This window comes from Chelon labrosus (assembly GCF_963514085.1).
Source record: "Chelon labrosus genome assembly, chromosome: 21".
Taxonomy (NCBI): domain Eukaryota; kingdom Metazoa; phylum Chordata; class Actinopteri; order Mugiliformes; family Mugilidae; genus Chelon; species Chelon labrosus.
This window is the reverse complement of record NC_140354.1, coordinates 1,595,513-1,614,919: the sequence shown is the minus strand read 5'-3', so window position 1 is coordinate 1,614,919 and position 19,407 is coordinate 1,595,513. Positions and strand designations below refer to the sequence as shown.

Below are 19,407 nucleotides of genomic sequence, written 5' to 3'. Positions count from 1 at the left end.
CTTGACCATGCATGCCCATAATTTTCTCTTGCAAAAGACAAAAAGATCAAATCTTCACAAACACTAAATTTCTTTTTCATTGGATTTTTATACAACAATCTGTGGAGTGTATCATAGAGGTGAATTAGCGGTCCACTGAAAGACATATACTCGTGGGTAGGATTTTCAGTGGAACCTCTTTGCAAGCTGTGCAAAAGTAGGGAAAGGCTCTGGGTGTGACGACATCTGTGAAGGTGTAGAGAGGTGTTCTCTCTCCAGGGCTGTAAAAGGCCACCTTGCAGCGGTCCATGTCTAAAACCACTCTTATCACGTCCGGCTTCTTGGCCATTTTGAGTGGCTCCCATGGCGCTGTGCAGGCCTTGTGTTCTCCATTGCGAAACCTTATAGTCCAGAATCCCTCTGCTGGCGTTAACACATGCTTACCCTTCCTGTTGATGGACTCGCTGGCTACTCCCACCACCCAGTAGGTGTTGTCATTCACCTCCACATCCCAGCTATGGCGTCCAGAGGAGTAGCCCTCAGCACCCAGCATCTCGGCACTAATGTCAAAGCGCTCTGGGTTGTCTGGTACCTTGAAAATTTGGGTGGAGTTGTGCACAACTGTTAGGTCCTCAGAGATGATGAAGCAGCTAGCTGCTGTGTTGGGATCCAGAATCACAGGATCTTGGAGGGGGGAAACAAGTTGGATGTTACTGAAGTCACAGGAAAATGAAAGACCAGTATCACATAATGATCTTTTCTGAGAAACTCACTATATTTAACTATACTCTTCATCTTCTCCCACACTTTATATTTCAGAGAGCCCAAGTGCTTGGCCACATCAATGAGAGCACCAGAAATCATTTGTGGATCAAGAGCAGTTCGCCAGGTCCTGAGAAGATATTTCAGCACTCAGTTTTGACAGCTGTGTCTGCAAAGCCATATTACACCAACAATAAGCTGCACTGAATACTAGATTTGGTAACACTTACCTCCTTATTGTGTCTTTGTAATTCTAAAAAACAAATTGGAAAACAACATTCATCAAATTATGTGCATAACAGTGCACGACAAATTCGAATTATGTTATTTAAATTGTCAAAACTACCTTAAGAAATTTGACATCTTGGACTTGCATATCCTGTTCCACTAGTCTGATGGTGTTGGAAAGAGATGTCATTTCATTGGTCATCTCCTCAATTTTCTGGTTAATCATCATGTTCTTCTGTTCCTCCTCGGCCTTCAAAGCAGAGAGTCTCGAAGCCTCCTGCTCTTTCAGAAAATGGTGAAGGGCTTCGAATTCCTGTTTGATCTGTGTTTCAGTATGCTCAGCTTGGTTCTGGAAAGAGATAGGATTGATGTAGAATCATTGCACCCGGCCTCTTTGGTATGTTTAAAGTAACCTTTGTCCGTGATAGGTTTGACAGTACCTTGACATGTTCTGCCATTTCCTCACAGGCCATTTTTGCTTTCTTGTATAGCTGCAGCTTCTCTTTCAAAGGCAAGAGTGCACTCTTCAGTTCCTCCTAAAAAGTCATTGACAGGACAGCTCTTAAAAACAAGGTCAGTATGGCGGACGGCCAAGCTGCCAGCGCAACGTGGGGCTTTCAGCTGCCACATACTCTTCAGTGGCAACATTCCATGTAAATCCAAAGCTTCACAATATCGCAACGTCAAATTGGAGGGACAAATCTAAGGAGGGGGGTGAATTACCCTGGTAACATAAGCACAATTAATCTTGTGTAGTTCAAGACGGGGATGCAATTTGGCATCCGGTAGATTTATTTCATATTACTGCTCGAGGTTCCCTGGCTTCGAGAGGGGGCAGAGGAGGTCAGGAGTAGAGTAAGTAGTGTCACAGAAACCTGGTAGGAGTCGAGTTTCAGTCCTGTCAGGAGCCCAGCAGCGAACCAAATATATAAATCTATATTTAGAATGTTCATGAACTCTACCGAAAAGCCTTCACACATTCTGACATATCAACATATCAGGCTTAGAGGGTTGTTAAAGTAGGGGAAAAACAATAAAAAACACAATAAACAATGTCATCATTAAATGTCGTTTCACAATGTTGGCGAGCTTTAAATTTAAACGATGTCCACTTCCATCGTGGCACTACCTCAGTTTATGAAATGATGAGTAACATTTGAGATTTAAACGGTAGACTAACTTAAATAAACAGAGAAACTAATCACTTTTTATTATTTTCATATTAAGTAAATCATCACATTTAAACTGTGAAGGCTCAACCTTGCTCTAGTTGACATTAGATTCTAGTCTGTGAAGACATACATGTAGTTCACCATTCCAACACTGTGACAGATATTTCAACAAACATTTCATCATTCGTTCCGGCTGCAATCACTGCTAATAAAACAAAGGAAAACGATTTGAGTAATGCAATATTTCCCAAGCAGCCCTTGCAGTCGACAAGAGAAATGTCCTTCGAATGTGAAACAGCCTTTAACATGCCTACCTTACAGTCATGAGCGCCTTCCCCAATGGGATAGAGCCTGTGCCCAGTGTGCGCAGCTGCTTTTCCACACACACCGCAAATTGGCTCCAAGTCCTCCACGCAGAAAAGTGTGAGCTTTTCTCCATGCTCTTTACAAGCCTCCGGGTCATTATTGCTTCTGTCTTCCCTGAAGGATTCACAGGCCTTCTCTAGCACAGTGCTCACCACTATTTGATCCATGGAGGAACGGTGCCAGCACAGAGGACAGTAGTGTGAATCCCTACCTCCTTGTGTGTCCCAGTTGTCTCGCAGACAGGCTTTACAGAATCTATGTTTGCAAGTCAGGACAACTGGCTGACTGAGAATATGTCCACAAATTGGACAGGAGAGGTCATCCTCAATATGAGCACGCCTGGTGGCCATTCTGCTTCACAGTGCTTAGAAGATATGGCAGAACCCAATGCCCCTCCCACGGCTCTGGAAGGCTAACTCATCTTAACCCTCAGAAACAAGTGTTAAGGCCTCATCTCCCAAAGGCATATGCCATGATATCTTGTGTTGTGTTGAGCATGCACATTGCAAATTCTCAAATAAACACCACCCCTCAGAATAAAACTAACGTCACTTAACATTCAAGAGACGGTGGAGATCAGTGCAAATAATAAACCCAAGGATAACACAAGAGAATTAAGGTGGAGATAGAATTACTAATGTTTTGATTACAGTTAAGTCATGATCCCCTCTAGTTACATGAGACGTCTGTGAAAACCACCAATCACGGTGTAATGAAAGAGTTGACTGAGAAACAGTGTCCAAAATAAGACTCAGGGGGAGCATATAAATAGACAGAAGCAAATAGACAGTGACCACTGGAACATATTCTTCACTGACAAGTTAGCTCTAGGCATTAGGATTTTAGGAGCTGACACATATCAAATAATGCTTCTGGTAAAAATTTACTAATACTTTTGGTCATTTACAATGTATGTTATTTAACAGTACTGATTTTGTTTGTACTGTGATATAGAGAGCACAAGTAACATGATCCGGCCATTAGAAAACACTATTTGAGTAAGATCATGGAACTAGAAGGTTAATAGTTCAATCCTAAGTATATGGACCATATGCAGTCCTTGAACAAGACACTGAACCCAAAGTTGCTCCCAGTGTTAGACACTAGTGTGACTGAAAATAGCTTTTTAGTACCGATAGAAAAACACTATATAAATACGACTACTGAATAAGACTATTACCAGTTCAATATATATATATATATATATTTTATATCCATAGCAAGACATCACAGCAACCCATAACTACGCCAATCAGGCATAACATTATGACCACCCGAATAATAATGTGTAGGTCTCCCTCGTGCCTCCAGAACTGTTGTGACTCATCAGAGACAGTTGGCAGTTTAACTGGAATGCCTTCAAACCTTACTTACCACCAGCACTTCCTGCTCAAAACCTGATCCTATCGTTGTGATTCATGTGCTGGCCTGTTCTGCGGCAGACAGACTCCAACCCACAACACAGAGGAGAAAACACTCTTGAGTACCATATTGTATCCAGAACTGCTCCATTGTTTTGAGTCCAAACACTGATTAGCTATGGCCACAGTGGATGTAGCAGAGGACCACAGGAGCCAGGAAGGTATCTCTACACATAGCACAGCAGGACTCATCCACACCTCTGTTTGTGAAATTCAAAGAAGACTGATGAGTTTATGATGAGATAGTAAGAGCATAATATTCCCTATAATGGTGAAGTACATTTGGTAAGCACATTTCACCCTGGAAAGAAGCAGAATAAAGAGATATGTGAGCTGTAATATGGGTCCTACAGCATTTAATCATGAAGATATGTAATCTTGTGATATTCTAAAATGTATTTAAATTGGTTTAAATGTATTTTGTAGCTCTTTCTTGTTTTTTTTTTCTTGTTTGACTTTCAATGAAGTACAAACATTAAGTCTGCAATTTAGAAGCATTTAAATACATCAAACATGTAATTTTATATCTTATTTAAAAAACTTCAAACTTCAACTTCTGATTTGCTAAGGGCCTACAGTTTTAGTTTGAGGGTTAATGAGCTGTAAAAAATTACACTATATTCTAAAACATGCAGGATGTAACTCAGAAGAAAATGATCATTAGATGGAGTATGTGACTGCTTTTTCTGCACTTTTAAACCAGTATTTAATTATCTCTATTTTTTATGTCTATGAAGAAAAAATGTTTTTAATCACATGGTCCACTTTATTGATTTTCATATAGGAATGACAAGAGTGCAAAACATAAGTACATAATATTCAGGATAAACAGACAATGAACCAATAAAAATGACATTTCAGCTGATACCCTTAAGAGAAAAATGGAATTAAAAGCTTAAGGTGTAAGTTAATAATATATAAAAGAGGTATAACAACAGAACAGAGAATCAGTGAGTGTTTAGTTATCAATGCCTTGCAAAGTTTAAAATCTCAGCTGAGTCAGCACTCTGCATGTGAGATATTTTTCCCAGCTGACAAGAGATTAAGGCAAATCTGAATGCATGCAAAAAGGGTACACCATAAAAATAAAAATGGTTCACATTGAAATTAAATGAATAGAGCATGCTGTGTAACTCTAACTACAGAACAGCACATGAGTTCCTGAAACACATTTAATTTTGCTGTAAAATCTGCTGATAGGGCATGATGGAAACTCTGGATATGGCTTAACTGTAACTAGAACTAGACATGAGATGTAAGATTTTATGTGCAATCTCCATAACGAATGAATTATATATTATATTATTTCTGTTTAAAATGTCCATTATTACCTAAACATTCTCTTCATAATAAGGAAAAATAATAACATATCATCTGTTTTTGCCAGTGTATACCCAGTGTTTCTCAGACAAAAACAATTATATTTAATACTGTTTGGCTTCATTAACATTTAACAATCTTCTCCAGCATAACTATATTATTCCTGTCCTTGACATTTTTCTTTCACTCTCTTCACACTCAATGACCTGAGGTCATAATGGCACAATGACTTCACATCAGCTTCCTATCAGGATGATCAGAGGCACGTCCAGAGCGCTGGTGTCTGACCTCCAGGTGTTTACTCTGGACTCGGTCGAAATGCTGGAGCAGCTCATTGTAATTAATCTGAATATGAGTAGCCCGCTTCGAAGCCACCTGCTGTTTAGCATCCATATACTTGGATTCATCAATAGTTCTCATGAGCTCTGGGTTGGGGACACACCTCAGCCGGTGGGAGAGCAGCTGGAAGGCCTGGCTTTGCGGCAGCAGCATCAGCAGACCGTACAGTGCTTTTATCAGGTATGGGTTGTTCTCCACATCTAGGAGCTGTAAACGAAGGTAGGTAAAAATGGGGCTTTCAATGAGCTGAACCAGCTTGTCGACCTCCATCAGGAAGTCCACTGTCACCTCCAGATTTCCAAACTTCTGGATTAGATCATACGCATGCTTGTAGTTCTGGGTGAGGAAACAGAGTGACACAGTGGCCACAGGGTTGTGGCACCAGGAACGATACAGGCAGCAAAATAAAGCACAGCTCTCCTGAGTGCGGAGGTCTTTAAGCTGGTTGCGCAACTGGAATAGTTCAGCAGAGGTGAGCAAGATGGTGTTTAGTGTCTGAACCATGGTGGAGGCAAATTTAAGGTCCTCTTCCTTCAGCAGAATGTCAGCCATGGAATGGAAGATGTTCTCTGCATGAAGTAACAGACACAACTGTCTGATAATGAATGCTCCCCTGTTCTCCAGAAGCTTCCTCTCCAAACTGAAACGCCTCAACAGGTTGATCATGAACTTATAAAAATAAGAGTTCATGCTAGGAGTGGATGGGGAGGAGTCCACTGCTTTGGAAACTGTGCTGGGCTGCTGTCCTACTTTGGCAGCCTCTGGCACCTTGAGCTCCAGTTTGCCGTCGGTGCCGTCACAGGAGGAGGCTTGGTCTGTCTGGCCGGCAGGTGAGGACGCGATCTCAGCTAGCACCTCGAGATCTTTCAGTATCACCTCATCCGACTCATCAGACAGTGTTTTCAGCAGCATAGGAAACAGGCTGTCTGTGTGGCGGAACATTTTGCGTGGTGTCTTTATGTAGAGGTGATAAAGCCATTTGAGCACAGCTATGCGGGTCATCATGCCAGTGGAGGAGTCGTGGAGGTGGCGGTCCAACACCTGAACAATGCCATCTAAGTCCAGAGTTACCTGAGGCCTGTCAGTACTCGCTGGAGTGAAGAAACTGATGTTACTGAAACCAACAGATTCTTGCGATGCATTCAGCATGTTGTTGCTGTCTGTGTCCATTTTGGGCTTGTCATCTTCCCTGGACGGAGACCCTGTGCTTGCACTTTTTTCCTCCTCCTCCTCTTCATCATCCTCGGGAGTCACTAGTTTCATCAGACTGTGATTACAAGCACTGGCCGCTTCTTTGGTATTCTTCTTTCTGTCATCGTAGGAGAGGCATGGCAGCACCGCAGTCAGGATGCCAGAAGAGTAGGGGAGAACCACGCGACCTGCAAGCTGGATGAACTCTCTCATCCATGTCATGGCTGTCAGCTGGATCAGATCATTTGTGACTTTGGTCTCATCTGCAACCTGACAGTGGATGACCAGAATGTTGGCCATCTCAGCAAACTTCACACTGGAGGGTGTCTTCTTAATCTCCTTCAGAAACTCTCCCAACACCACCTCACACGTCCTACGGATCTCCTTGCTGTTGTCCCCCAGGATCTGGAAGAGCCCATCCAGTATCTCGGGGAGATAGTCTAACAGGTTGATGTCTGGCACAGACTCCAGAACATGAATCCAAGAAATTATGAACTGCCTTGCATACTGATTATTGGAGTAAATTCTCTCTCTCAGCAGGGGAACAAATGCCACTAAGTCAAAGGAGTTGCTTTCTGTAACTATGTCTTTCAGCAGTCTGTCCAGGAGTTCAGATCCGCTTTTCACATTAGGGTCCGGATCTGCCGCCAGCTTGCTGAGACCATCAAAAAGCAGGTTGAAGTGGGGCAGCACTGCTCCCCTTGCAACTTTGACTATGTTATAGAGCGCCTCACAGGCGTAATAGCGCAAGCGGCTGTCTGAGTCATTAAAACACGTGAGCACAGGCTCAATAAGCTCCTTCAGATACAGACCTGAGTCCTTTCCGAGGGCGATAGAGCAGGCTGCCAGTCCAATGAGACCTCCCTTCCGGCTGTGGGGGTGCTGGGAGAGGGCAAACTCCGAGGCCAAAATCTGGATTACATGCCTGATTTGAGTCGAGTTGTTCTGAGCCACAAACTCTCGCACCAGTTTCTCGATTTCCAGAGCTGCGACTTTCCTCTTCTCGTACAGTTTGTCATTCAGAGCCCTGACAATGTTGGGCGTCAGAGGAGAAAAATCTTTCTCGGGATTCATATTTGCAGCTGCGGTTGTCCCGGATCCTGTGTACAGAAATCGTCGTTGGTACGAGAGAAAGCTGCTTGCATTTATGTCAGTTAAGCGGAGAAAATAAAGCGATACTTGCTGTCATATGCTAACCAGGAAGCGTAATACGACGCAGGTGACCGGTTACATCCGCCGGAAACACGTCACATTTGCAACGTTTATTTGGGTCCCGCTATGCCAGAACCGTTACTTCAAATTAGCTACGCACTCCGCACATTAATGTTTTTATTTTTCATAGTAGCGTACAAATTTGCTTCTTGAAATTTAACTATAGTTTGCTTTGCTGGCGAAGGGTTTTATTTCAGCCAGTATCAACGATGGCGAGCCGCCTTTCCTTTCACTCCCAGCTCTCGTCCATCATGGAGACGTTGGCCAGGTCTGCCCTGAGTCAGGTCTGTAAACTGGTGGACGAAGACTCGGCTGAGCTGCGACAGGAGCTGTCTCGGCTCCTGTTCGCTAATTCGGCCCTTTCCGAGAAAGTAAACAGCCTGGAGAGCGAGCTGACGGCCGCGAGAGGCGACGCCCCCAAGTTGTGTAAAAGTTATCGCTGCGTAGGTGTACAAACTGAGAGAGACGAGGAAGCTCATGGTACTCTAGTTTCAAAGTAACAGCAGCTAAGATACAGTAAAGACAAAAAAACTGTTTTGCATCGCCTCTGTATTTACTCTGTTGTTCCTGCTTTTATAATATGATTTCCCCTCAGTGTCTCAGCCTCTTACCATAGAGGGGATCTTTGGGAAGGATTGGTGCATGGACCTGTGGAAGGACAGAGACCCATACAGTCTGCAGACATTCACTGACTCACCACAGTCTCCTGCTAAGGTGAAAAGGTGTTAAGCAGCGTGCATGAAATGTTTGATGTCTTAATGGATGTGAGCAATAAACAAATAAAAACATAATGGACATCAGATCACTCATGTAGAAATGTGTTGCAGTAGAGCTGCACTGAATAGGAACTCATCTAGTGCTCTTTTTTTTTTAGTTATAAAGAACACAAGATTTGAAATCTGTGGAATAAAATGAAATGAAATGCAACAGGGCTGCATCTAAAACGTCATTATTTTTTGACTAATCAGTAAATAATGAAGTCACCCCCCTTGTTTGTGTTGCCTTTATGCTTTCTGTAGATGTATGAATTCATCTCATTCTTCCTGCTGCTCTCCTTTCAGTTGTTATTGACGCGTAATTTCCAAAACGCAACATGACGTTTTCAGATCAGATCCATCAATAACTTCAGATTTGTAATTGACAAAGTTATGAAGTAAAAACCAAAAACATAATTTAGAAGCGGTAATCAGAGATGCATTTACAATCTTTTTGATCACTGAGTTTGAATCATTTATCAAAACTGTTGGTAATTAATTTACCAACAACAATATTAGCTCTAGTCACTGCTGACAATGCAGTTCTGTCACACAGTCATGCAATTTAGCATTTTGACTTTTTCTGTTTTGTAGTCTGTAGCGACACTTTCTGACCACATCACTGTGACTGAGATCAAAGAGGAGGGTTATGTGGAGGATGCTGCCAGTAGCAGTCAGCATGAAACACTAAGTACAGAAGGTAAGGGAAGGAAGAAGAAATGGAATGAGAAGAGACACACTGCAGATTTAGTATATGCATTATGAGTGACTTTTACTTTTATGCAACAGAACGTGAAGAATGCATGTCTGAGGAACCAGAGCAGCTGTCGGTTGGTTTCTCAGTCGATGGCAGCACTTGCAGCCTGTCATTTGACCAGGATGGAGAACAGGCTATGTCAGCAGGTGGTACTGAAGAACCATCTGTGCAGCTGGTGTCCATCAGCGACATGGGAGAGGCCTTCAGCACTCACATCATTCCAATCGAAGAGGATGATGACGACGAAGATGTACAATTCGTTGAGGAACGGCAGCAGGAGCCAACAGTAAACACAGCAGTTGGGCCGAGCCAAGACAAACATCAGACATTACCAGTAGACAACACTGAAATCTGTTCTGCCGTGGATAAAGATTCACATGAGGACTTCAATATGCTTAATGTAGAAACTGGCAGAAACAAGGACAAATTTACTTGCCAAATATGTAGCAGGTCGTTCTTTCACAAGGGGACTCTAACACACCACATGAAGTCACACAAGTCAAACTTCTGCAACATTTGTAAGCAACATTTCCCCCACAGAAACAAGTTAAACTCACACCGCTGCGTGCCTCCAGTTCCTTCAAACAGAGTCAGTAAATCATGTGAACTGTGTGGGAAGATGTTTGCCAACCCGTCGGCTCTGAGGATTCACTACGTTGTTCACACAGGAGAGAAACCCTACACGTGCAGCTTGTGTGGGAAAGGGTTTACCCAGAAAGGCAATCTGAAATGTCATCTACGCATCCACACTGGTGAGAGACCATTCCGCTGTGTCAAATGTGGGAAGACCTTTACGCAAAAGGTGAACCTCAACCATCACTTAATGGCTCACATAAATAGTCAGGTTGTTGGATAAAAGCCTGTAGCAAAGACGTCTTAATAACTTAACGGTTGAAACCTGTGACAGGTGCAAGATCGGTAGCTTTCTTTATTAGAATGTGTCCTGCACTACTTCTCACCTTTGTGTAAGGGTGGTTAATGTCTTTGTAATGACTATCTATAGTTTAATGCCAAAAAAAAGTCAGGTGTGGAACAAAAATGTTTTTTTCTGTGTTTTTATTTTAGTAATTCAGTGATCTTATTCCATCTTTACAATAAAACACACATATGTTCACCCTGTGATGAAACTTTTATTTGAAATAACTCCTTTTTAAGTAGCAGTTATGTTCAGCTTGAACAGACCAAAGCACATCTGACGGCTTTGTGAAGGGCATGCAGGTCTGAGAAGAAACGGGAAGAAGCAGAATTTCATTCTTGGACAGGAATGATTCACTCAGCTAGGTCAGTTTGGTCTGTTCAGGGGATTAATACAGGCAAAATTTGTGCTTTGTACACATAATCTCCATTTAGGCATTTAAAATAGTTTAAATAAAAGGTAATTAAAAAAAAAATATTTTGTTGGCAACACGTGTTTATTTAACACCATTAAAACTAGAACCATTTCTGAAAATCAGTTCAGTATAAATACACAAACACTACAAAAACTATTCTGTTTTTAAAAGACAGGGCTTCCACATTCTGCCCAGTTTAATGCAAAGAAATGAGGCATGTCAAATGGGAACCTTAAAGCAGTAGTTATTGTGGCGTTGTTCCTCTACTTGGTTGCAAAGAGGTAGTTTTGAAAGTTTATGCTACATGTGTAGAGGCCCTGCCCAAAATAATTATTTTGGCATTCTCTAGGGCGGCCTTGCCCATTGAATATGAGGTATGTATAACATTTTACACATGCATGTGTGAAAAGGAGGTGTTTTGTCGTAGTTTTAATCACTGTGTCTCATCCGATCTATGACAATGTCTATATACAGTACATATATACATATATGTGTGCATACACACAAACATACATATGTACTTTTAACCAGATGGGCACTAAAATGTATTGATATAGAATCAATATTTTCTATGTTTGAGGTTTATATAGGCATACTGGTACATGCTGAGCGACTTTGAGCAGCACTGAGATTGACCTGTCCATTGTAACACTGGTGGTGATTTAAACCATACTTGTATGCATAACATTTCCCACAATCCACACAGCTGTAAGGTTTTTCACCAGTGTGCGTCCGAAGGTGTATGTTCAGAGAGCTTTTCTGAGAAAAACTTTTGCCGCAGTCTGGACAGCTGTACGGCTTTTCACCCGAGTGCACGCGCTGATGCAGTTTCAGGTACGTTTTCTGAGCAAACCTCTTCCCGCACACTGAGCAGCTGAACGGTTTCTCACCGGAGTGTCGTCTAATGTGGTCTTTTAAACTGCTCAAGTAGTTGAATTTCTTCCCACAGAATAAACACTCAAACTGTTTCGCTTGCTTCACAAGTTTTGGCTGAGCAGCTTCTTTGGTTGCATTTGCGGCGATATTGTTCGTATAGTCCGAGTATTCCGCAATGGCTGGAAGAGGATTTGTGTTGTCAATCAGAGTGCTCATTGCTGCATCGTCAATGAACTTGTCCATAATCGTTGCCTGTGTGCGATGTTGTATTTGACTGTCAGGCATCATGGGATAGTTGTTTAATTCCCCCGAGTGAAGCTGCAGTTCATCAACAGATCTATGAAGCATGCTGTCCTCCTCAAACATCCCAACAACTGCCAAATAAGAATAAATGCAGTTAAATCACAGACACCATCAGGATCACAATCATTTGTTAATGTTTCTTATAAACCACACATACTTTTTTTGTCATTGTTGAGCCCCGTCTGCTGTCCAATGGGATCATCGTATGCCTCCTCCTTGACAAAGATGAGATCGGGTTCCCTCTCCATCATGTCAAATCCCTACGAGGAGACAAGAGGCCATAAACACAACGGTCACTCAGTCAGTTCAACATAAGACTGAACCGAAAAAACTGGGATTCACTGACCTGTGCTCCCATGCTTGTCATCACATCTGTCTCCACAGGCTCTCTTCTTAGAGAGGGCAGTTTCTCTTCTCTCCACAGGTCCATGCACCAGTCCTTTCCAAAAACTCCCTCAATGGCTGGAGCAAGTTGGTGGTGCCCTAGAAGAAAAAGAAACGGGGACATGTATAGTTGCCAGCAATATGTACACTCCAAGATAACAAAAGAGAGATGGGAATAACCCAGCTAAGGTGGATGTAATAGTGACGGCATGCTGGTAGCAGCCTAGAGAGCTCCAGACGTGCGTCCAGATTGCTGACCTGCAGGGTGCCGGCGGCTGACACTGTTGTTGTCGTGCGCGGGGTAGGACTGCGCCTCCCTCGCCGCTCTCAGCTGGACCTCCAGAGAGTAACACCTCTTCTTCAGCGCCTCATTCTCCGTCTTGTGCAGAGATATCTCGGTGTGAAGGACAGAGGAGCATTCATCAGCCAGATTGCCTATTTCAAGCAAAGCCGCCTTTGTTAGCTTCTCCAGGATCGAGGCCAGTTGCGTCCGAAAACTTCGGCTTGCGTTGTCGCACATCATTGTCGCCGGGGAAGCTGAGTAGTTCGAAATTTTGGCAATATTCCCAACCTAGCAATGTTGCTCTGTTTAATCAAATTTATGATGTTGCTGTGCCGCAAGGGATTGTGGGAAAAAAATGTATGCTCGCGCACCACCGTTTTCCATGAGCCAATGAATGCAGCACGACTTATAGAAGCTGAAACATGGGCTGTGTCCGAAACCACTCCCTAACCACTATATAGTGCACTATATAGTGACCACGCCATTTTGTAGTGGTGTCCGAATGTTTAGTGTCCACCGGTGTCCACTATATAGTGCACTACATCTATCCCACAATTCACCGCGAAATGTAGTGACCATCCGATGGTCACTCACCGGAGCAAGATATCCCATCATGCATTGCCAGAGGTTCTCTTGGCGCGGAGAGTAAATTAAATACGGCAAACGGACGGGAGACTGTGTACAAATGTTAGTATTCTATATTTTATTTTATTAAATATTTCGAACCAAAAGACTCTAATTTAATAAAAATGCAGTAGTAGATGGACAAATATTATGTGAGACAACGTTATTGTGGTACGTTTTAATTAAGCGACAGCGATGACGTAATTACCGGCGCCAAGAGAAGTGTCCGAAAGTGTCCGATTTTTTTTCTGTTGAGTTCACTATGTAGTGCACTACATTTATTTCCCTATGTAGGGAGTAAGGAATGAGTGAGTGATTTCGGACACAGCCATGGTTTATGATCGGGAGAGGAGAGCGAGTTAAAGTTTTCTGCCTGTTAATGTTAATCACAGAGATCCTTATTCTGACTTTATTATTATATTTGTATATGTAACTGTGGATGCAGTTATTGAACTGCTATTATTATTGGGACAATATAATATTTTTTATCATGTTATTCAGTTACCTGCCCTACAATATATACCCTTATAATAATATAGTACCCTTGTAAATGTAGGTACAGCTGGGAACAGAGCATATTAGAAAAGCTAGTGCTCCCTTTTCATTTGATGTTGACAGTTTGTTGAGACTGGAGACATGCTTCCATCTAGTGTATTTATAAAAGTACTCTTCAATGCCCTCCAGCGGCCATTGCATATAACTGCAACACTACTTTGTTGCCATATTATAACATTACCCTAATTAGAGTTAAGATGCAAAAAATAATTTAACAACAAATGATTAACTAATTTGAGTATAACGGCGACAAAAATCAGGTGACACATGTTCAAATGCAAAGCGAAGATAACTTTATTTCCATAAATTATTTAACTCAAAGAGCTGGAGGTGTTACAGCTGGTTGTGGTTTGGGTTTTAAGTTGTACCATTTATGTATGTCCCACTAAATGTCGGTGCGCTAGACTCACTGCCATATATGTTCAAACTGGCATCTAAATGTACGGCAAGGTGTTTTTTCAGATTACAGTTCTTCGTAAACCCTTTGCCACATTTGCCACAAACAAATGGTTTTTCTCCAGTGTGTGTACGCTGATGCATATCAAGTGTGCATTTCTGAATAAAGCCTTTGCCACAAATGGGACAGCGATATGGCTTCTCTCCGGTGTGTGTGCGCTGGTGTGTGTACAGGTGCCCTTTTTGCGCATATCGCTTTCCACACAGCGTGCATCTGAACGGTTTCTCTCCCGTGTGACTTCTCTGGTGTATTTCAAGCTGACTAAAGCATCGGAAGCTCTTGCCGCACTGCAAGCAGCCGAACCTCTTAGCAGCCGAGTTCCTCAAGTTGTGAAGCTTCATATTCCTGAGTACGCTTAAGCTTTGGGAGGCAACATTCTGAGCCAAACTCTTTGCAACCTCCAGGTCTGTGTGTGCAGGTGTAGGCTGTGGAGTCCAACGTGCTTCCCTCCTCCCAGGTTCAGCAAGAGACGACTGTGAGCGCAGAGTCAAAAAGCTGTCAGTGAACAGAGGCTGCTGGGGTTCTGCCATGGGTTTAGGATGCTGCATCACGTCTGGATTCTTCTGGGTTTCTGTGACCACTTCCCTTCCTGTTAGTAGCAGATAAACATGAAATTCAGGTAACTGATTCCAATCACCCAGTTGAATGCCGAACACAAACTAGTCTCACAATAAGTCTGTAAACTAGCTTCTAGTGTTTCTGGGATTTTGATTAAGAGCATTATTTCACAAGCACAAATAATGATGAACATGGTGATACTTAAACAGGAGCAGTTTGACAAAAATGTATTTGTACATATATTTTATACATCGCTGTGCAACCTAACTTAATAACCAAACGTATTATTCAGTGTTTTCACTTGTTCTACCTTGTTCAGTGTTTACATTGTCCACCTCTGACGGCTCTTCCTTCACCACTATCAGTTCAGGCTGCTCTTTCTGTGGGTTTACAAGCTAATGAGAAAAATGTATATGAATTGCACCTGTTACAAATGCAGGGCACAATACAGCAATAGCGCTATAATAATAATGTATGACTTACTGCAGTTGCAGCATGCTCTTCCGCTTGATGCACACAGCTCATCTCTGAGGAGGACCTTTCCCAAGGGCTTTCACTAGGATGCAATACACTAAAATTAAATACACCCGGCTGGGGGAAGACAACAAAGGTTGTGATGGATGTGAATTTATGATGCCTGCACAACACAGGGTTAAACACAGGGATCAACAAGCTTACCTTTTCATGGCAGGTCTTGTCCTGTCAGGCTCCAGTATTCCGTTTTCTGAAGAGTCCCTCGCTGCTGAGCATACTGCTGCTGCTGCTGCATCCTGCCTGCCCCCCTGTGCGATATAAAGCAATTTCTCCATCAACTGCAGTTTCTCTGTGAGCGAGGCAATTTCGTTCCGCCCTCGAGATATCTCTATTTTCAGCATCTTCGACTCGATCTCGACCAGTTTGCTTATTTCTATTACAGCTGTTTTGGATAACGCGTCCATGATGGAGACCAGCTGTGCCTGGAAAGAGAAGACTGTCGACATGTTTGTTGTTGTTGTTGTTGTTTCAGAGACACGCAGGATGCACGCAGGTGAGTTGTTGCAGCCAAGGCGTCTAAATGGTCACTGTAAAACGCTCTTACGATGTAATACTCGAGATGAGCTAAGTGTACATGTCTACAAGATACGCGTGTCTCTCCTAAACTCAAGTGGGTGCAAATGGACACGGCGTCTCCCCCTGCTGGATGGGAGGAAGCATCGCAATCTTTAAACAAAACCCGAGTTGTAATATGACAGTCCTGTGTTGGCATCAGCAGCAATTCAGGTTTTATTCGAAAGTCCCGAATACTTGTTTATTGTCCCTTTTTTTACTTGATAGTCAAGAAACTAAAGCCTATTTTTACGCAGTTGCTGATTCTCCGTAGAAGACCACATTGACCAGAATGCACTGCTGTCTCTAGCAAACTGTGATTGGCTGGGGAAATTTCGTTTCAGGAAGTCGTGCGTCGAATTACATTCGCCGACGGAAAATCCTCATGACAGTCTGCTGTTGAGACTCCCACTTGTAAGTAAGAGAACTTCGTTGCTGGGATAATTGTGGTGAGGACGCCTGCGTGATTGCTTGGTTAAAGATGTCAAGAAATAAGCGCTGCTTCCTCCTTATATGTCCGACGGTTCCTAATGCATTACTCTGTTGTGGTTAGTGGCTTAGTCTCCGGTCCTCTCATTCGAACAGTTCTAGTCCAATTACACAACATTTAGTCAAACTAGTTTTAAAGAATGCATTTAAAATACCAATACAAGAAGTTTGCATCATTTATTAGAAAACTAAATATATTATATTTGCACACATGTCGCAATGACTTGCAAACCTGTTTGGCAATTAACTTCCTTGTATTGCTTCATTTTTGTTCTCTCCTGCCTTGTCATTTCTTCTCACACAGTGCACTCATGGCTGGAAAAAGAGTCGTGGTCTTTCCCTCTGCAGCAGAGCTCGGTCCAGCGCTGGCCCAACTGGTGACATCAAGGGCTGAGAAGGCCATCAGCTCTCGTGGCAGGTTCACCCTGGGCCTCTCTGGAGGAAGCCTGGTGTCCATGCTCAGCAAAGAACTGCTCGCCATGCCAGGGCTGGACTGCAGCAAGTGGGTGGTTGCTTTCTGCGACGAGCGGCTGGTGTCCTTCGATGATCCAGAGAGCACCTATGGGCTGTACAAGGTGCCTGTGCAGTCACATTTCTTTGCAAGCATCGTGATTGATTAATAATTCATTTATATTGTCCTAATACACTTGGTTCTATAGAGGGGCAGTGGAGCTCATTTTTTATTTTATTTATTTTTTATTTTGTTACTAACGTATTTGTGCAATTGAGCTACTGTGACCGAGCAGTTTCCCTTGTGGATCATTAAAGTCTGTCTACATTTCTTCTTTTCCAGAGTCACTTATTTTCTAAGGTCAACATCCCAGAAAGAAGCATCTTGACCATCGACTCCTCTCTGCCAGTGAATGAGTGTGCGGAGGATTATGCCTGCAAACTAAAAGAGGTATAGGATTAGTTTCAAGCTTTTAAATAGTTTCACATGCAGCCTCTGAGAGGTTGTTAAATTCCAGTATTGTTTTGCCACTTTGAAACACTCAGGCCTTCCCAGATGACAGCTTACCCGTGTTTGACGTGTTACTGCTGGGTATGGGGCCTGATGGACACACCTGTTCCCTGTTCCCAGATCACCCTCTTCTTGAGGTGAGCACTCTACTTCTGTGAATTTGTTTGTCCGCCTCTAAAATCCTGTAATATCTGTTGAATTCTCATGAAAAACAGTGCGTGTGAACGGGATTATAGCTTTGTTCTGAGCAGATGTTTTATATTTTGCTCTGCACCATGTTGTGTAATTTTGCTCATTCCTTAATGTTGAACCATGTTGAACAATGTTAACTGTTTTAGGTATGGCTGTGAATTTGCCACTGGTCAGTACACTGCAGGGTTTGAGGCCCTCTGCAAATGTTTCTGTGAATGTTACTTCTTGGTTATAGAAATAAGGACTATGTTTCCTCATCTGAAACACTATTTATGGAGGCATGTCTGGGTTTACTCTCGATGTTGTCAAGTACATGTGTGTCATGTACTTTGAAATAACTCTCTTGACTATGTATGGATGATCGACGGGCTTTGAATTGGACACAACTTGGATTTTGTGGTTTTCTTTCCTGTCATCACTGGTAACTGGCATGTGAGATAATCTACCTCACAATCCATATATATAACTGAAAGTTAAAATGTAGTCTTTAGTTAGGGTTCTCACATTGCACTTTTCAGTGACATGCGAAATGATTGGATGTCTGTGTACCCCATATTTAGGAGACCACGAAGATCGTGGCCCCGATCAGTGACTCTCCCAAACCGCCGCCACAGCGTGTGACCATGACCTTTCCAGTGGTGAACTCTGCCCGCTGTGTGGCTTTTGTATCAACAGGAGGAAGCAAAGCACCAGTTCTGAAGGTAACGTTTAGAGACTTTTATTGGACATGCGCAATTCATGTTTCTTCAAAACCTGTTATTTCCACAACACAATAAATCATCTTAAACTAGTTCCACACCCAATACCAATTAAATAGAGACTAGGATGGAGAGATAGGATGGGCTCTACAGGAACCCTGGTGGGCAAAGAAATAGCCAAATATGAAGGAAGATAAAATAATTTAAAAAAGATGATGAAATAAGTACCACCCATTAACAATGCCACGTAACAATGCTGTTTAATAGTAACACAGTGAACTTTTTGCAGGAAGTGCTGGAGGGTGGAGAGGGTCCCGCGTTTCCAGCGGCCCGTGTTGTCCCAACCAGCGGCGAGCTGTTCTGGCTTGTTGATGACCCTGCAGCTGCTTCCTTAACTATCCAGGTGGAAAGACTCAGCTCAGGGGCCAAACTGTAGAGCGTCCACCTAGTAAAGACAGGAAGTCACCACCGTGGACCTGAAAATAGTGAATTACATTCCTACGAAGGAGAGATAAGGGGTTGGGATACACAAATGAACAAACTAATTTAAAAACCTTTGTAATGCTGCATTGTTTGGATATTTCTGACGCCTCAGGGTGTTTTTTTCCCAAAGGTACCTTTTATTCAAGTAGGTTTTAGCTTCTGCTCAAAATGTGTGTTGCTTATTGTTCACAGTGTAGAACAATGACACTAGAAGCTAATGATTCAGTCGGTCATTCAGTTGCGCGACATATACTGGCGTGATATGGAAACATTCAGCGCACATACACTAAAAATAAAGTTTTAAATGAAGTGGGAGACGCGTTGGAATTACCTTTGCATAAAAGAAAACATTTATCAAAGCGGAATACTTTGTATATGTTCACACAACAGTCTATTACCTGACCCAGTTACAATGCCAATATACTGTGCTGAATAGTGGTAGCCTATAGGCTGCTGGTGTTTCACATACTAAAATAAAATAAATATGAAATAGAGTCAAGCCTTTCATTTGGAACTTTCTTGTCAACCATCCACAGCTCTTACTGATTCTTTTCCGAGATTTAAAAAATAAAATGTGAACCGACCATTTCCCTTTGTGTTTTCTGTGCAGTGGAGCCTGTAGTAG

At 42.6% G+C, this 19,407-nt stretch overlaps 6 protein-coding genes across 11 annotated transcripts; 2 read left to right on the top strand and 4 right to left on the bottom strand.

Annotated features, from left to right (window-relative positions):
* Nucleotides 1-18: 18 nt before the first annotated feature.
* Nucleotides 19-2,981, bottom strand: trim35-13 (tripartite motif containing 35-13). Its single transcript, XM_084571336.1, has 6 exons — nt 2,456-2,981; nt 1,410-1,505; nt 1,088-1,318; nt 972-994; nt 753-871; nt 19-663 (listed from the first exon to the last, which is right to left on the bottom strand). The coding sequence occupies exons 1-6, from the start codon at nt 2,855-2,857 to the stop codon at nt 125-127; spliced, it is 1,410 nt and encodes a 469-aa protein (XP_084427462.1). The 5' UTR covers nt 2,858-2,981; the 3' UTR covers nt 19-124.
* Nucleotides 2,982-4,543: 1,562 nt separating this feature from the next.
* Nucleotides 4,544-7,998, bottom strand: vac14 (vac14 homolog). The gene has a single exon (XM_084571110.1). The coding sequence runs from the start codon at nt 7,850-7,852 to the stop codon at nt 5,480-5,482; it is 2,373 nt and encodes a 790-aa protein (XP_084427236.1). The 5' UTR covers nt 7,853-7,998; the 3' UTR covers nt 4,544-5,479.
* A 35-nt stretch (nt 7,999-8,033) lies between these two features.
* Nucleotides 8,034-11,378, top strand: LOC311506953 (uncharacterized protein). The gene is made up of 4 exons (XM_084571112.1): nt 8,034-8,470; nt 8,586-8,704; nt 9,340-9,445; nt 9,535-11,378. Exons 1-4 carry the CDS (start codon nt 8,200-8,202, stop codon nt 10,356-10,358), a joined length of 1,320 nt encoding a protein of 439 aa, XP_084427238.1. The 5' UTR covers nt 8,034-8,199; the 3' UTR covers nt 10,359-11,378.
* Nucleotides 11,379-11,396: 18 nt separating this feature from the next.
* LOC311506954 (uncharacterized protein) lies at nt 11,397-13,570 on the bottom strand. Its single transcript, XM_084571113.1, has 4 exons — nt 12,655-13,570; nt 12,359-12,495; nt 12,170-12,272; nt 11,397-12,083 (listed from the first exon to the last, which is right to left on the bottom strand). The coding sequence occupies exons 1-4, from the start codon at nt 12,917-12,919 to the stop codon at nt 11,416-11,418; spliced, it is 1,173 nt and encodes a 390-aa protein (XP_084427239.1). The 5' UTR covers nt 12,920-13,570; the 3' UTR covers nt 11,397-11,415.
* A 477-nt stretch (nt 13,571-14,047) lies between these two features.
* LOC311506955 (uncharacterized protein) lies at nt 14,048-15,853 on the bottom strand (the record flags this gene model as incomplete). 4 transcript variants are annotated; one of them, XM_084571114.1, is made up of 4 exons in its annotated part: nt 14,048-14,904; nt 15,184-15,268; nt 15,357-15,444; nt 15,552-15,853. In XM_084571114.1, the coding sequence occupies 4 exons, from the start codon at nt 15,851-15,853 to the stop codon at nt 14,216-14,218; spliced, it is 1,164 nt and encodes a 387-aa protein (XP_084427240.1). In that variant the 3' UTR covers nt 14,048-14,215. The 4 variants fall into 4 exon arrangements, with proteins under 4 accessions (XP_084427240.1, XP_084427242.1, XP_084427241.1 ...); XM_084571116.1 differs by having other exon boundaries at nt 15,184-15,253; XM_084571115.1 differs by having other exon boundaries at nt 14,049-14,904; nt 15,357-15,429.
* On the top strand, nt 15,799-19,281 carry pgls (6-phosphogluconolactonase). 3 transcript variants are annotated; one of them, XM_084571119.1, is made up of 7 exons: nt 15,799-15,900; nt 16,304-16,373; nt 16,753-17,023; nt 17,242-17,349; nt 17,445-17,546; nt 18,162-18,302; nt 18,589-19,280. In XM_084571119.1, the coding sequence occupies exons 3-7, from the start codon at nt 16,760-16,762 to the stop codon at nt 18,733-18,735; spliced, it is 762 nt and encodes a 253-aa protein (XP_084427245.1). In that variant the 5' UTR covers nt 15,799-15,900; nt 16,304-16,373; nt 16,753-16,759; the 3' UTR covers nt 18,736-19,280. The 3 variants fall into 3 exon arrangements, with proteins under 3 accessions (XP_084427245.1, XP_084427246.1, XP_084427244.1); XM_084571120.1 differs by lacking the exon at nt 15,799-15,900 and having other exon boundaries at nt 16,364-16,408; XM_084571118.1 differs by lacking the exons at nt 15,799-15,900; nt 16,304-16,373 and having other exon boundaries at nt 16,533-17,023; nt 18,589-19,281.
* Nucleotides 19,282-19,407: the final 126 nt, after the last annotated feature.

Bases quoted from the DNA above. Each gene is read 5' to 3' on its own strand.
- trim35-13 (XM_084571336.1), bottom strand. From the start codon at position 2,857: ATGGCCACCAGGCGTGCTCATATTGAGGATGACCTCTCCTGTCCAATT. The intron at 1,319-1,409 runs GTACTGTCAAAC...ATCTCTTTCCAG, and splicing joins AAATGGCAGAACATGTCAAG to AACCAAGCTGAGCATACTGA. The intron at 664-752 runs GTGAGTTTCTCA...CCCCCCTCCAAG, and splicing joins GAAGAGTATAGTTAAATATA to ATCCTGTGATTCTGGATCCC.
- vac14 (XM_084571110.1), bottom strand. From the start codon at position 7,852: ATGAATCCCGAGAAAGATTTTTCTCCTCTGACGCCCAACATTGTCAGG.
- LOC311506953 (XM_084571112.1), top strand. From the start codon at position 8,200: ATGGCGAGCCGCCTTTCCTTTCACTCCCAGCTCTCGTCCATCATGGAG. The intron at 8,471-8,585 runs GTACTCTAGTTT...ATTTCCCCTCAG, and splicing joins GAGAGACGAGGAAGCTCATG to TGTCTCAGCCTCTTACCATA. The intron at 9,446-9,534 runs GTAAGGGAAGGA...TTTATGCAACAG, and splicing joins TGAAACACTAAGTACAGAAG to AACGTGAAGAATGCATGTCT.
- LOC311506954 (XM_084571113.1), bottom strand. From the start codon at position 12,919: ATGATGTGCGACAACGCAAGCCGAAGTTTTCGGACGCAACTGGCCTCG. The intron at 12,273-12,358 runs GTCAGTGAATCC...GTCTCCTCGTAG, and splicing joins TGACAAGCATGGGAGCACAG to GGATTTGACATGATGGAGAG. The intron at 12,084-12,169 runs GTATGTGTGGTT...CTTATTTGGCAG, and splicing joins GCTCAACAATGACAAAAAAA to TTGTTGGGATGTTTGAGGAG.
- pgls (XM_084571118.1), top strand. From the start codon at position 16,589: ATGCATTTAAAATACCAATACAAGAAGTTTGCATCATTTATTAGAAAA. The intron at 17,350-17,444 runs GTATAGGATTAG...TGAAACACTCAG, and splicing joins ATGCCTGCAAACTAAAAGAG to GCCTTCCCAGATGACAGCTT. The intron at 18,303-18,588 runs GTAACGTTTAGA...AACTTTTTGCAG, and splicing joins GCAAAGCACCAGTTCTGAAG to GAAGTGCTGGAGGGTGGAGA.